Source organism: Sorghum bicolor, chromosome 9, assembly GCF_000003195.3.
Source record: "Sorghum bicolor cultivar BTx623 chromosome 9, Sorghum_bicolor_NCBIv3, whole genome shotgun sequence".
Classification (NCBI taxonomy): Eukaryota; Viridiplantae; Streptophyta; class Magnoliopsida; order Poales; family Poaceae; genus Sorghum; species Sorghum bicolor.
The window spans coordinates 50,082,232-50,096,775 of NC_012878.2; the positions used below are offsets into that span (position 1 = coordinate 50,082,232).

The window sequence follows — 14,544 nt, forward strand, 5'->3', positions numbered from 1 at the left end:
GAGAAAGTTTACTGATACATATCTCATAACGTTATCTTATATTTCTATAAAGCTAAACCCTATTACCTATTTGTCTCAACATGCAAGTTGTTCAACTAAGCAACTCACTATCATATACAATTAAATATCCACTAACCTATGCAATTGTAGTGTTCACGTTACTAAGTCATTGTGTTCCTTTTAACATGCAAGTTGCTCAATAAAAAAAATATACTATCATAGACAATTAAAAACCACAAGCCATCTAATTATAATGTTTACACCAATAAGTATTTTGTCTATTCATGTCGTCATGTCTTTACTAATCTATATTCTAACAGCAATACGCGGGGTATTCTCTTGGGGTATTCTCTTATTTTATTTTAGTGCTCCGGTAAAGCTCTACGGTAATAGCCTTATTATTAATCCTACTATAGTCAGTGCGTTTACTCGGTCCACGGGGGTGGAGTAGGTCTCACCAAACCACGCACTTTCACAGCGGAATAGTTGGCTGTCGCTTGAACGCGCCAATTTCGTCTACAAATCCCACCGTTTCCCCTGTGAAATCGGTGCGTTACACGGGAGCAAAAGTTTGGTCGGTACAGGGGCTAGAGTAGTAGGCTAGCCTACTTGCCGCGTCACGCCCGACGTACAGGCAGCCTTCGTTATACCCGCCCCCAACAACCCACGCGCGGCGCCCACCGTTTCTGCCCTCGTCGTCTCCCCACCTCGCTCGGCTCCTCTTCTTCGCCTGTTCTGCTCCGCGCCCTCACCCTCCGCAGCCAGTTTGCTCGCTCGCTCGCCGCCGCGCGCTGAGCCTTCTCCACCCTTCTTCCTCCAAGTCCTCCGCAGATTGGACCGCGGCCCGCTGCTGCCCCGTCGGCGGCCCCCCGCACCGCCCCGATCATATCCTCGCAGGTAAGGGTCTCTCGCTCGCGAAATCGTTTTGCTCCTTTATTTCCCTTTCCGGACCCTCGATCGTTCCGTTGAGCGGTGGCAGTAGACCGCACGCACGATTGTGCCGTTCGTGGAGAGATGCGCCCGGGCTAGCGTGTGTTGCAGCTGATCCGACTCCGACGGAGAAGGGGCAAATTAGATTAGGAGCGCTGTGTTGATGGAAACGGAGGAGAGATCGCCGCGTCTTTGCTAGTTGGGGGGGGGGGGGGGGGGAAACCGCATGGTTTGCTCCGAGTTAACTCCGAAGATCCAGCTTCGCAAGATCATCTTGTGAGGGCCAATTTCGTCGTAGTTCGTCGGAGATTTTTCTTCCTCCTCCTCCTGGCTCCTCCCGAGTCCTCTGATTTCTGTAGCCGCTTAATGCTTATTTTTATACCAGAACGTGTAATATTGGTGGAGAATACAAGTATGTTGGTTCTTACTGGTCTAACTTCCACGTATTTTTATTTATCCATTTATTACTCAGGACTTAACAGCTGGTTTCCATCTGCAATGTTGCCTAGTATGTAGTCTTAGGTATGAATACACATGTTGAGTAATAGTACACGTCTGCCTACTTTAAGCCTTTATGTATATACTTCCCGCTCGATTTGGTTTTTGGTTCCAAGAGCACCAAGTTAGTCAACGTTGCAGGTCTGGGGGATAAGGTTACCAAGTCTTGGAAGCAACTCCAAACTGGGTGGGCTACCCTTTTTCATTTTTTAATGACGTGCTGTAGACATCATGTTCTTATAATGGACTGATGGATTTGATCAATCGACTTGCTTTGCTGTGAAGTACAGCAGTCACCGCCACTGTCATACAAGTCCAAGCATATAAGACTTAATGTGACAATGTATACCTTTGTCTTTTGTTCTCATACCTGTTTCACACAAAGGCATTAGAAATTTGTATCTCACGTCTAGTAAGCCTATGGTCGCAGCAAAAACAAAAAAAGAAAAACAAAAGTTTGGGGAACCATAAATGCCTTTTTGTACTCCTTATATTATATGTTGTTTTCTAACTGCAGGTGAATTGTTCAGGCTGAATTAATCGGTGGAAGCTGTGCATTGGCTGTTTTTATCTCAGATCATAGTGATAAATTGACCTGAGAGACTGAGATTTGTGAGAGAAGTAATGTCTTTCGTTAGGCAAGCAGACCCATCAACATCCTGTGCGGAGACCACTTACATCCACAAATTTGTGCCACCAGGATCAGTTTTCCCAGCACAAAGATTTGTCTCTGGCACCGACTTGGTTCACTACGGACCTCAACCATATAATGCTGAGGGCTACAAACAGTCTGCTTTCAATGGGACAGTACCTCATGAATTTCAGAACTTTTACAGTACTGATAGCTATGCTGAATCTCACTTTAATGAAGCAACATATTCTCCAGCAATCTCCAATATATCTCAGCAGAACTCTCAATCTTTATCAGACAATCAGACCTCTGATCTTGAAGTAGAGTTTGATGAGGATGAGATGAGACTGAAGCTTCAGGAGCTTGAGCATGCTTTACTCGATGATGGCGATGAGATCTTTTCTGACTTCTCAGGGAGCATTATCGATGAGTGGAATGATAGCATTAAGAAAAACAATGAATGGAGCAATACCATGAAGGATATTGTGAGTCCAGACTCTCCAAAAGAGTCATCACCTGAGTCAAGCCTCTGCTGTCTTGACAGCAATATTGGAGAAGCGCGGCACCCAAAACAGTTGCTTTTTGACTGTGCAGAAGCAATATCTGAATGTAGCATCGATGAAGCACAATCAATCATAACAGAACTACGACAGAAGGTAGCAATTCAAGGAGACCCTTCTCAGAGAATTGCAGCCTATCTTGTGGAGGGCCTTGCTGCCGCAATACAGTCTTCAGGAAAGGGGATCTATAGGGCCCTGAGGTGCAAGGAGGCCCCTACTCTGTACCAGCTTTCAGCTATGCAGATCCTCTTTGAAATCTGCCCATGCTTCAGGCTAGGCTTCATGGCTGCTAACTATGCTATTCTCGAAGCCTGCAAAGGCGAAGAGGTTGTGCACATCATTGACTTTGACATCAACCAGGGTAGCCAGTATATAACTCTTATCCAGTCCCTAAGAAATAACAGTAACAAGCCACGCCTTTTGAGGATAACTGGTGTTGATGATCCAGAGTCAGTGCACAGAGCTGTTGGAGGGCTGAAGGTTGTTGGGCAGCGACTAGAGAAGCTTGCAGAGGACTGTGAGGTACCATTTGAGTTCAGGGCAGTGGCTGCTAACACTGAGGATGTGACACCTGGAATGCTAGATTGCCGTCCTGGAGAGGCCCTCATTGTTAACTTTGCATTCCTGCTGCACCACCTTCCTGATGAAAGCGTCTCAATTGTGAACCAAAGGGATCAGCTTCTCCGTATGGTGAAGGGTCTTCAACCAAAACTAGTGACGTTGGTGGAGCAGGATGCAAATACTAACACCACCCCATTCCTTGCCAGGTTGGTTCTCTTGTGAACATTTTTACCGTATCTGGTACACAGAGTTGTCTAAACCAATGATGTAGTATGTGCTATTTAATTATACATCATGTGAGCTTCAAAATGCTGGCCTTGTGAAAGGAATATAGTTTTTGAACTTTGTGCCTGCCTTACATTCTCGTATAAATATCTCTGTCATTCCTCATGTGCCCTTTGATATGCAGGTTCCGGGAGGTCTATGACTACTATTCGGCACTTTTTGATTCACTGGATGCAACCCTTCCGAGGGAAAGCCCGGATAGAATGAATGTGGAGCGCCAGTGCCTCGCACGAGAAATCGTCAACATCTTAGCTTGTGAAGGTCCTGACCGTGTGGAAAGGTAATTCTTCACAGCCTTCTTCCATTAGGCCTTGTTTAGTTCCTTCCCGAAATTTTTTTATGACACTGTAGCACTTTCGTTTGTTTGTGGTAATTATTGTCGACTAACTAGGTTCAAAAGATTCGTCTCTCAAATTTCGACCAAACTGTGCATTTAGTTTTTATTTTTGTTTATATTTAATACTCTATGCATGCGTCTACAGATTCGATGTGACGGGGAATCTTGAAAAGTTTTTGGATTTTGGGTGGAATAAACAAGGCCTTAGTCCTGGTCTCATGCACGTTACAAACTCCAATGTTTACAGACCACCTCAAAAAACTTTGCTGTTACCCTGCAGGTATGAAGTGGCTGGGAAATGGAGAGCTAGGATGGCAATGGCTGGCTTTGCGCCGTGCCCATTTAGCAGCAACGTGATCAATGGCATAAGATCTCTACTGAAATCGTCGTACTGCGATAAGTACAGGTTCGAGAAGGTCCACGATGGCCTCCATTTTGGCTGGGGCGACAAGACGCTCGTCTTCTCGTCGGCGTGGCAATAGAAGCTTGCGTTGCATATCTTAGCACTGCCAGCGTTTTAGGAGCATCTGGTGCAAGGGCTGTAAAGAGATTTCTGTCACCGTATTGTTGACCTATCATATATACTCGTACCTAACCTTAGCGTGCTGCCTGTAGCCTTATGAGGTTGTATATTGTGTATTGTACACCTTGGTGTAGAGTCACCGTGGTGTATCTAATTTTGCCCTTCTTTTGGAGGGGTAGAATCGCAATATGTCGACATTGTTTCGTGTATAAAGTACTGGATGATGATGCTCTTGTCGCAAAAAAGATGGGATAAAATAACAAAGATTCGTCAGTCCGGTGCATGGCTATATATTCAAGGAGGATTATTCATGATGAGCACCGGAATGCTTGTGTCATTGTGTGGGTCTGCATTATAATATCCGAGGCCGTGAATGCTGTGGTTGGCCTATCCCTCTCTACGTGCATACTTACTGACGTCTTCAAAATTGTCCAGTTCATCCACTTGGGATTTTCGATCTTGCAAACGAGAGAAGCTTCCACGAAACAACATGCAGCTGCAGGTTTCTCCGACTGGTATGTGTGTGTGTGTATCTTTTGATCACTCATCAAACCTGAAACACGAATCTTTTATATGAGCTTTGTTCTACATACACGCAACAACTTCCAGAAAATCTTATAAAGCCACGCTAAATCTTCGCCCATGAGAATTGCCAGGAGCTCAAGATGTCCCAGTCCCACTTGCGAGCATGGGCTTGTACATTCAGCGCAAAACTTGTTGGGCCTCGAGCTAATTTCTAGCCCGTTACCCTGGGACCTTTGCCTTGCAGCGTCATGGCATCACCTGTCGCCCTGTCGTGGTCTCGTGGACGTGACATTTGATCTAGGAGACCAAAAGCAGTATCTGAGGGTCTTACCCAAACTGATACTTAATCCATCCCAAAACTAATACATTTGCCTGTAGTACTTGATTGACTTGTTTTACATGTAAATAAACACAAAAAACCCAGTTGCATTATTACAGTATATATGCTACAGCACGTACTCTCGTATACGCAGGTACACACAATCACGGGAGATCGAGGAGAACGGTTGATTTGCAGGGGAGAGGGAACACACTTGCTGTCCTGGTGCTGGCCTACTATTACAGGAGTATTATGTTATAAGCAGATCGAAGATTCCATGGACCGAAGTGGCTCCTCCGAGCTAGACCAGGCGGCCCTCCTTGCCGGCGCCGCCGACGTCGTCGGCGACCTTCTTGCTGCTCTTCGCGTCGGCGGCCATCTCCACGTCGTCGCCGGCCTGCTGCTTGCCGGCGCCAGCTGTGCCGGCGCTGTTGCGGTAGATGGCGTACAGGACCAGCTGCACGGCGCCCAGGAAGCTCCCGCACCCGTTGGGGATCTGCATGTACGCATCGATGAGTATGAGTGTATGGTATTCAATAATCGTCAGTCCAAAACACATACTACCACTTTGATTTGGCAAATAAGCTAGGCGTGCACAATTGAAGGCGGCGGCAGCGCGCGCGTGGGCGTTGCCTCGCCTCTTCTTGTTGGGCACTGCCCCATAACTCTCGACCACGCACGTTGGCACCCCGCAGCGTGCATGTGGCTGCAGACTGCGCGCGTGCTTTGCCAGTTGGGGCATTGCACTCGATCGGCCCTTGCTCGAATATGATACATCTATCGGCAAGTCAAGGGCATCGATCCAGAACCAGAGGCGGAGACGACGAAACTCTAACGGCTAACCGATCGACGCATCAAACACCTAGAAGTTACAGCTACTACTACTACTAGTAGCTGCAAATTTTATTACATGCCTAGTAGCTACATATATGCCTCCCTGTCAAAATTAAGGAGGTCATCAGATGACAGTGACGAGACGAACTCTTGGCGTTACGGCCGTGCTTACCGCGACGAAGGGATCCCGGCCGAGCAGGCCGTAGACGAACCAGGACGTGCCGCACAGGAACACGGCCAGCGACAGCAGGAACGGCATGTACTCCACGCTCTTGGTCTTCACCACCAGCCTCTGCATGCACCACACACGCAGTCGATCGATTCGATCAGCAAAGTTGCCTGATGACGATATATATATATATATATATATATATATATATATATATATATATATATATATATATATATATATATATATATATAACCGATAGTAGATGAGAACGTACCATGATGGAGAGCGGCGAGGCGTACATGCAGATGGAGCAGACGGTGGCGGCGAGGCCGCACATGAGCTTCCGGCCCTGGCCCTGGTGGAGCGCCAGCATGGACACCAGCGCCACGGCGGCGAACACCGCCGCCACCGCCGACGCCAGGCCCAGCATCCGCAGCCGCGTCCGCTGGCTGGACGCGAACACCAGGAAGATCACCACGTACACGGCCTCGATCGCCGCGCCCGCGCCGTTGATCGTCGACACCAGGATGTTGTTCGGCGACACGAACGGCAGCCCGTACCTGCACGCACACGCACTTGTGAGCCCTGGCCCTGGATGAGCGACACGGCTCAGATACGACGATGGTGATGCTCCCTACTCCCCTGTTCGCGTTTCGTCACCACCTTGCACTGTCCCTTCCAGACAGGCAACAAACGTACACAGACAGGGCAGACAGCAACACCATTCCCGTGGTGTCTAGTAGATCCTGGACTGACATCTACTAATAAGTTCGGTGCGCTTCACCGACAAGCTTTTTATGTGTCTGGACGACTAGTGGCAAGTTTCATGATGGAAGCGATCTATGGTTTTGAATACTACAAATTGACGCGATTTAATACTAGGGAAAATTCCGTGTTCAGCATAGTGGTGGTAGTACTGTGTGTGTATATGATTCGCCCTTTTTCACTGTTCTTTAGCAAGCGAGTATACTTTTTATTACTCGATCTGGAAACTAAAGTGAGATCGAGCAGCAGTATTTACCAAGCTGACAAGAGGCAGTTGAGGAGTGTCATGTTGTACGGCACCCCTGAGAAATCCTCCGTCGACCTCCTCCTGATGATCCTCCAGAAGGTAGGCCTGTGAGCCAAAAACGGGGGAAAAAAAGTTTCAGCAGATCATCGATCAGTTTAAAGCTTTAAGCAGTATGTCTCAGTTGGAGAATTAACAGCTGAACTGCAACGTGTTTCGAGTAGATGAATGGAATATCGCAAAGGGACAAATTAAGCTGAAGACATCTAGTACGTCGTCGAGGGTGGCACGATTTGCTGGATGTTTCCAGCTTAAAATAATAAAAGGAATGAAGCAAAATAGGATACGCATACACCTACAATTATTCATGGAGTAGCTTGTTCCTGGGTACTACAGTACATCTTATTTATATTTGCATAGGCAAAAGTAAAGTTGTGCATGCTAGTAGTTTGTCTGTATATATGAACTGCAATATAACTCAGAGATAACTAATATAATCAGTCTATATTGGAATGTTTTTACTGTGATTTTGCCCATTCTTATTGATAACCAAAATCGAGGAACATAGATTGTGCTACATAGAGTATATACTTACACTGGGGATAGGAAGAGGAAGAGAGCAATGACATTTCCTGAAACCCAGAACAAAAATACAGTAAGTAAAAGAACCACAACAAGAGCATCATCATCAAAGTGAGGACACATATGAGGAGCTGCAACACACACTCACCACAAATTCCAAAGATGAACTTCACCACATCCTCCATCTGTTCGAACCTAGCTTATCTCAAACTCTTTGCCTCTTTCCTGTGTGCTTGCACTTCATGAAACCACCTTCTTCTCAACTGCTAGAACAAGGCAAAGCTGAACAAGCTGGTCTGATCTTCAGATCACGCAGGAGATAGATGTGCCTTAGACAGGTGCTGAATGTAAGTAACTGCCTAGCAAGAACAACTAAATGACAACAGTGTTGTATGTTTGTGTGGATGGACGGGTACATGGATGGTTGCATGTATATATAGGAAGAGTTGGAGGGAGGAGGGCATCTCTCTCTGGTGTGAGACCAGTCCAGGCCAGGGGTAGAGCGCCTGATGCCTGCACCCATTGATTCATTGATTGCGTTCTTATCTTGACCACCCACTGAAAACAAGTGCCCCGGCCGGAGTGCAGAAGTGGTGCGCCGGGGCAGTGAGCAGTGTGGCTTTGCTTCCAGCACTATCAGATGATGAGAATGAGATGCCGGAGGTTCTCACTAACTTCTCACCACAGAGGTCAGAGAGTTTGGGATCAGGATGGATCCAGCGTCCGGTCCACTAGCTCATTGAACTTATACTGACCAAGCATCCATTCGTGTGCTTTTGTTTTCTTGATTCAGTATGTGTTCGCATCTATTGGTCCATCCGGCCGGGTGTTCCCAAAAACCGGCATGGCTGTTTTTTTCTTTAAACCAACTAGGCCAGTTTTATAACTTTTGTCAGAAGATGCAATTAGACTCCACCATTATGAAACACAGATAGAAAACCCAATTTAGAGTACGGAATGAGAGAATTGCGGGTTTTGGAAGATCCACACCCGTGGAAGTCGGCATGCAGGCGGGTGTTGAATGACAGCTTAAACTGAGTTTAGAGTTATTTTGATATGGAACCTGTAAGAGTTAATGGGGCAAGCAAGACCCCTTCAAATACAAAGGGCCAGCCCTATTGAGCGCATTCAATTCAGTTGCATTTGTCAATGCAAAATTTTCGATTGATCTCTTTATCCTACTTCTCCAACCCTATGTGTTTGTTCTTCTCTTGTCTCTATGGCATGGAAGGCACCTACCAGGTCTGTCGAATCTAGGACACACCGTGGTGCACCTTTATCGATGATGTCCCTCTCGAACAAGCGTCGGCAAATTAATGGACAATATATAGTCGCGGTTGGGCCAGTTTTCGCAGAGGCGTTGAAAGGTGCGCCATATGAGCTAGCTTCTCTGTCGTAGTGGCTGTATAGGGACGTGCTCGTGTGACACAGGCCATTTTAGTCTCAACAATATCCTTTTAGTTTATGGAAAATGTTGCCTGTTTTATTTAGGCAATGCAAATGACGCGATTAGAATTAGTGTAAGCAAAGCCCTTTTCGTTTCGGGAAAGCTCTTAGTCTCTTATCATTCTGTTTTTTCGAGTTGGATCCGTGCGAAACCCTTCGAAACTTCTGAAGACTGAAGATACCGTCAGGCACTAATAACTCCTGAAGGAGCAGCAGATCATTCTGGGCAACTACACTTGATCGATACTCTAAAATCTCAATCAAAGTGATCTCTCATGATACTCCTGAATGATCAGCAGCCTGTGTGGTCTTTGAGGCTAAATAAATACTGAACGATGCCGATCGAGGATCTGTATGCACGTACGTACAGTAGAGACGTACATGGCAAGAAGGCCGGCCGTTAACTAGATGGAAGGAGTATTTTACTGGCCATCATCGGTCTTCTACGGCCGCCATTCAACGCTCGTCTACGTACGTGGACACCTAACGCAACGCCCACGGTATCCTTCGTTTCAGTCGTCGTTTTGCCCACAAATCTTGTTCGAGAGCATGCACACGCACGTACATATGCGTACACGTGTGCATCTTAGCGTCAAGACGAAAAAGAAAACCGTCGTCATCTCACGGGCCTGCAGATTGTATACAGCGATCCAGACTTTGAGCTGCACAAATAATGCTGCATGCGACGGCGAAGACATATCCGAATTTCTGATGACTGTGATCGATGTCGTCTTGTCGCCAAGCTGGCAATCGTTACAGAAGGTCATCAGGAAGGGGATGTCAACCTTGCTCGATCGACACAAACTGCGAAGTAGGAGCATGCGTCAGGTGATGAGGATATACATGCAGTATATGCAATTGCAAGAGCCATACATACATATATGCATGCGTGGAGTCCGAGATGTAGGCAGTAGGCTAGGCAGTGCCGCCCCTCCTGGTCCATGTGGCGATTCTATCCGTTCCGGAATACGTACCAGTATTGACTATTTGATGACTCTAACCAGTCCAGAATTATTCCTGCCATTTTCGTCACTCTGTAGGAATTTTCTTCCTTTAATTTGTCTCTGTATAGGTACAGCTAACTTTGGATCGCACCATGTAGAAGGCGGCGGCCCTAGCAGAGCCGCCGAAAGGTACGGTGTGTGTGTGGCATGCCAGCAGCACAGGGTTTTGAGCCGACAGCCGAGGCATGCAGGCGTGCTGCGCGTGCACCACCGACTCCGGCGATGGCGACGGCAGAATCTTCCACTCCACCGGACGGCGACTCCCTCGATCAGTTTCACTTTCACCTCGAGTTGGAGACTAGAAGTTGGATGCTGGAACTGGGCTAGCAGGTCCTAGTACGTAATCATGCAAAATATGGTGCCACACTAAGCTAATCACACGAATCCCTCTTCTCAACAACACAGTCTGCATCATGACTTCTTGATTGGGAAACGGGTGCACGATCGGTGGAATGAATCCGATCCAGAGATTCCGCGGATGCGCATAATTTAGCTTTGAAAGTGTGATAAACAAAAGGAGGCTGAAAAAGGCGTCCACTCGAGTCGAGACGACGAAACTGGGGTTCTATCGGTCTGCGCATGCGTTGCAGCGAACACGTGAGAGGTGGCCATTGCGCGCGCAAAACCTTTCGAGATCGCAAGAAAAATTCTGGCGCCTACCCTTGGACTGGGACGGGGAGTTCTCTGGAGGCTGGAGCGATATGTGGTAGTGGTACCTTGGACTGGAGAGGCTGGAGCCATATGTGGCTTATTACCAATTCACAAAAATTGCTGCATGCTGCTGCTTCCGATCGATCGAAAGAATGCAGGTCGCTATCGATCTGCTATACTGATGCGACGACTGCACATCATGTTCCTGTTAAATTCTTTTCTTTGACTGAAATTATGAGAGTGCATATGGGGTTACTACACTCGATTAGAGTAGAGGTTTGGACTACAAAGACTTGTGTTGAAGTTGACGTTAGGTTAAAGTATTTCACATGTGTTTGCTAAGAGATTGAAATTTAGTACTGTTATTAGTGTGGCTGAAGGACAATAGTTTAAGTATGTCGTATTTTAGGTACAAACTTAAAATAGATGTGCATGTTTCTTGCCGTTTTCCCTTCTACAAGAATCTGATAGTACTACTTAAGTTTCCTATAAGGGCTTATCTGGATATCTATATATTTACCTCAATCAATGTGTGTTGAACTGGTTCGGTTTCACAACAAATCACACCACGCATATGAATTGAGGTGGATACATGGACATCTAAACAAGATCTAAGATACATTTTTTTTCTTCCATACTCCAAGGTATATACTTTCCAATAAAACGTGGCATCCATTGTGTCTAGATCCAGGGGTTGATATATATATTAATATACATACATTACCTCATGGGAGTAGGAGAGACCCTTCCCTTGAGTGATAAGTAATAACTAGCATGATGATCCGCACAAATAACATGATATCTAGCCTTTTTTCTTACAATATTTTAATTTTTACTTAAGATATTTTTAAAATAGTGTTGCTACTTGTAATGCATTCCCTCCACACGCAAATACTACATCCATTGGCATGATTACCATGTAGCTATAGTTGACCAATTCCTTAGATTGAAGATATATGTTGTGTTTCTCTCATTTTTCTCTCTCTGCTCCTACCGGGTGCACTATTACATATTCAATTTTAGGAAGAAACCTCTAGATTAATAGAGGCGAATTAAAAAGAGACATGCACCTAGGTAAAAGGCTCATCTTTGTTAACACTTAATTAATGGAGGTGATCGTCTTAATATCCTAGCTCTATTAGTTCATTATCAGAGGCAGGCGAGACAACTACCTCTATTAGTTAAGTATTAACAAAGGCAAGTGGATTAAGACACCAATAGAGGCGAACCTCATAAGTCCTCTGCCTTTGTTCCAACTAGATTAACAAAGGAAGATGCCATAGATCAAGAGAAGAAACCAACCTTAAATATGAACAGAACCAAAAACTATTAAAGGATATGGTGGATTTCACCTCAAATATGCATATATATGCCCAATAACTTGAAAAGCCTCCGGTTATAAGAGAGAGAAAAGAGATAAAGGGAAGGAAGGGACTAGTGCAAGTCATGCATATGCCATATGACACATGGTTGGCTTGGCGTGGCTAGGTGGGGCATGGCTCACACCAAGGTGAAGCCAGCCACCGCGCTAGCAATGTAGAACAGTTTTGTCGCGTCGTATATATTGGTGTGCAATCATAAGAATTAGTTTCAAAAAATTATGAGAGAGTTTCCAATATTAATTAAAAGAGTTTGAAATAAAAAATGTAAGCCGCTTGAGTGCTTAATTGCCTCGCTCACTAATAGAACAAAAAATTCAGAAATAGAAGAAATGACACTGCCGCCCCACTGGTGGCGCCAATCGATTGCAATGCCATGAGCTCCAGGTTGCTTCACAAGAGCCACAAAAGTACACTTTATTTTAATTACTATTTCCTCTACTCTAATTTACAAGACGTTTAGATTTCGTCTAGATACACTGTTTTTACTCTGAATCAAGACCAGTGTTCGTCTATATTGCCATTTAAACGGTAAACAGTGGTGAGTTGTTTTGTTTTAGGGAGTAAACAACAAATTGACAGTTGGTCTCTAAATGATAAAAAGGTGTAAATAGCCTAAATGGAACAAAGATGAAAGAAATTAAATGGGCTAAACGGTTGTTTAGGCAAATACCGAGCAATCTAGTTAGTTTTGCATGCATAAATTCGTATACTTAAGTTTATTATATTCATAGATATATAGAGTTGATCCATTACCTGCATAAATATGTTTATTTGATTCTTTTACATGCATAAATATATGTACATAATAAAATATTTGATTTTTACTTGCACAAATATGTATAAATGCTAGAATAGTTGATTTTAATCAACAAATATGCATATTTTGGTAATATTGTGTAAAACCGTTTAGACCGTTTTAATCCATTTAAACATCGTCTAAATCATTTAAATGTGAAACAAATGGTAAATGGTTGTTTACCGTTTAGCTTTTGAGATAACATAAAACTAATGTAGACGTAATGCATATCTAAATGTATAGTATAAAATATGTATATAAAAAATCAAAACATCTTATAATTTAGAATGGAGGGAGTAATAGTATTTTGGATAACGAGGAGCCTAACTAATGATTGCTCTACCTCCGTTCTAAAAATAATATTAGGAACAAAAATGTCGATGAACTCTAGTTTATTCTTATTTGTTCAGACTTTTCAAGATTGATCAAATTTATATAAAGTATAACAATGTACATTTATAGTAATATTAGGAAAAATATGTTGTATAATAAATTCAATAAAACTTATTCCTAAAAAATAATAATACTTAGTTATTTGATATATTATAAATAATTATAGTTTTTCTGTAGACTAAGTTGTAATTGAGTTAGAGCTGATTCTCAGATAGCGTTGTATTCATTTTGAGACGGGTGGAGTACTTCATCCGTTCTTGATTAATGTACTCCATCCATTCTTGCTTAAATGCTCATCCGTTCTGAACATAAATCATTGGAAAAACGGAGCTCGTTCAAGGTTGTCGTTACTAGGCCATTGACGATAGAGAAATTCCAGACGTAAGACTCTGTTTAGATTGGAGATGAAAATTTTTTGATGTCACATCGGATATGTCAGAAGGATGTCGGGAGGGGTTTTTAGATACTAATAAAAAAACAAATTACATAGCTCGTTAGGAAACTGCAAGACAAATCTATTAAGCATAATTAATCTATCATTAGCACATGTGGGTTACTGTAGCACTTAAGGCTAATCATGGAGTAACTAGGCTTAAAAGATTCGTCTCGTGATTTTCAACCAAACTGTGTAATTAGTTTATTTTTTATGTACATTTAATGTTCCATGCATGTGTCTAAAGATTCGATGGGATGGATGAAAAAAATTTAGGTAGGAAACTAAACAGGGCCTAACATTGGTTCCCTGCCGACCATGGCCATGAACAAGTGCATGATGGATGCTTAACTGCTGAGCAATGACACGCCGATCGATGTGAAGGGCTGGAGGTTCTGATTTCTGAACTCTGACTGGAGTTTGACAATCGACACTGCCATGCAATCAAGGGCTCTAACTCTGGCCAAGAGCGCGTGTGTTTATCTGTTATTTCTGAACTCTGAATGGAGCGCGCGTGTGTTTGCCGCGTCACTTGAGAGAAACCTGCAGCCATATGCAAGAGCTAACAGCTAGCGGATGTACGTGGACGGAAATCTCGATTGAGTGCCCGGCCGCGCAGCGTCTGGACCTCATTATCACGACAGTGATCGATGATCCATGACTCGTTTCTTGC

The 14,544-nt window shown here is 44.3% G+C and overlaps 2 protein-coding genes across 2 annotated transcripts; one reads left to right on the forward strand and one right to left on the reverse strand.

Annotated features, from left to right (window-relative positions):
- Window positions 563-4,639, forward strand: LOC8076981 (scarecrow-like protein 1). The gene is made up of 4 exons (XM_002439782.2): window positions 563-897; window positions 1,946-3,386; window positions 3,590-3,745; window positions 4,083-4,639. The coding sequence occupies exons 2-4, from the start codon at window positions 2,053-2,055 to the stop codon at window positions 4,282-4,284; spliced, it is 1,692 nt and encodes a 563-aa protein (XP_002439827.1). The 5' UTR covers window positions 563-897; window positions 1,946-2,052; the 3' UTR covers window positions 4,285-4,639.
- Window positions 5,162-8,182, reverse strand: LOC8077128 (bidirectional sugar transporter SWEET1b). The gene is made up of 6 exons (XM_002441079.2): window positions 7,915-8,182; window positions 7,780-7,816; window positions 7,197-7,292; window positions 6,450-6,735; window positions 6,176-6,295; window positions 5,162-5,665 (listed from the first exon to the last, which is right to left on the reverse strand). The coding sequence occupies exons 1-6, from the start codon at window positions 7,949-7,951 to the stop codon at window positions 5,471-5,473; spliced, it is 771 nt and encodes a 256-aa protein (XP_002441124.1). The 5' UTR covers window positions 7,952-8,182; the 3' UTR covers window positions 5,162-5,470.

Excerpts from the sequence above, each read along its gene's own strand:
- LOC8076981 (XM_002439782.2), top strand. The coding sequence starts at position 2,053 with ATGTCTTTCGTTAGGCAAGCAGACCCATCAACATCCTGTGCGGAGACC. Across the intron at positions 3,387-3,589 it reads ACCACCCCATTCCTTGCCAG|GTTCCGGGAGGTCTATGACT; the intron begins GTTGGTTCTCTT and ends TTTGATATGCAG. Across the intron at positions 3,746-4,082 it reads GGTCCTGACCGTGTGGAAAG|GTATGAAGTGGCTGGGAAAT; the intron begins GTAATTCTTCAC and ends GTTACCCTGCAG.
- LOC8077128 (XM_002441079.2), bottom strand. The coding sequence starts at position 7,951 with ATGGAGGATGTGGTGAAGTTCATCTTTGGAATTTGTG. Across the intron at positions 7,293-7,779 it reads TTCCTCTTCCTATCCCCAGT|GCCTACCTTCTGGAGGATCA; the intron begins GTAAGTATATAC and ends TTTGGCTCACAG. Across the intron at positions 6,296-6,449 it reads CCTCGCCGCTCTCCATCATG|AGGCTGGTGGTGAAGACCAA; the intron begins GTACGTTCTCAT and ends TGGTGCATGCAG.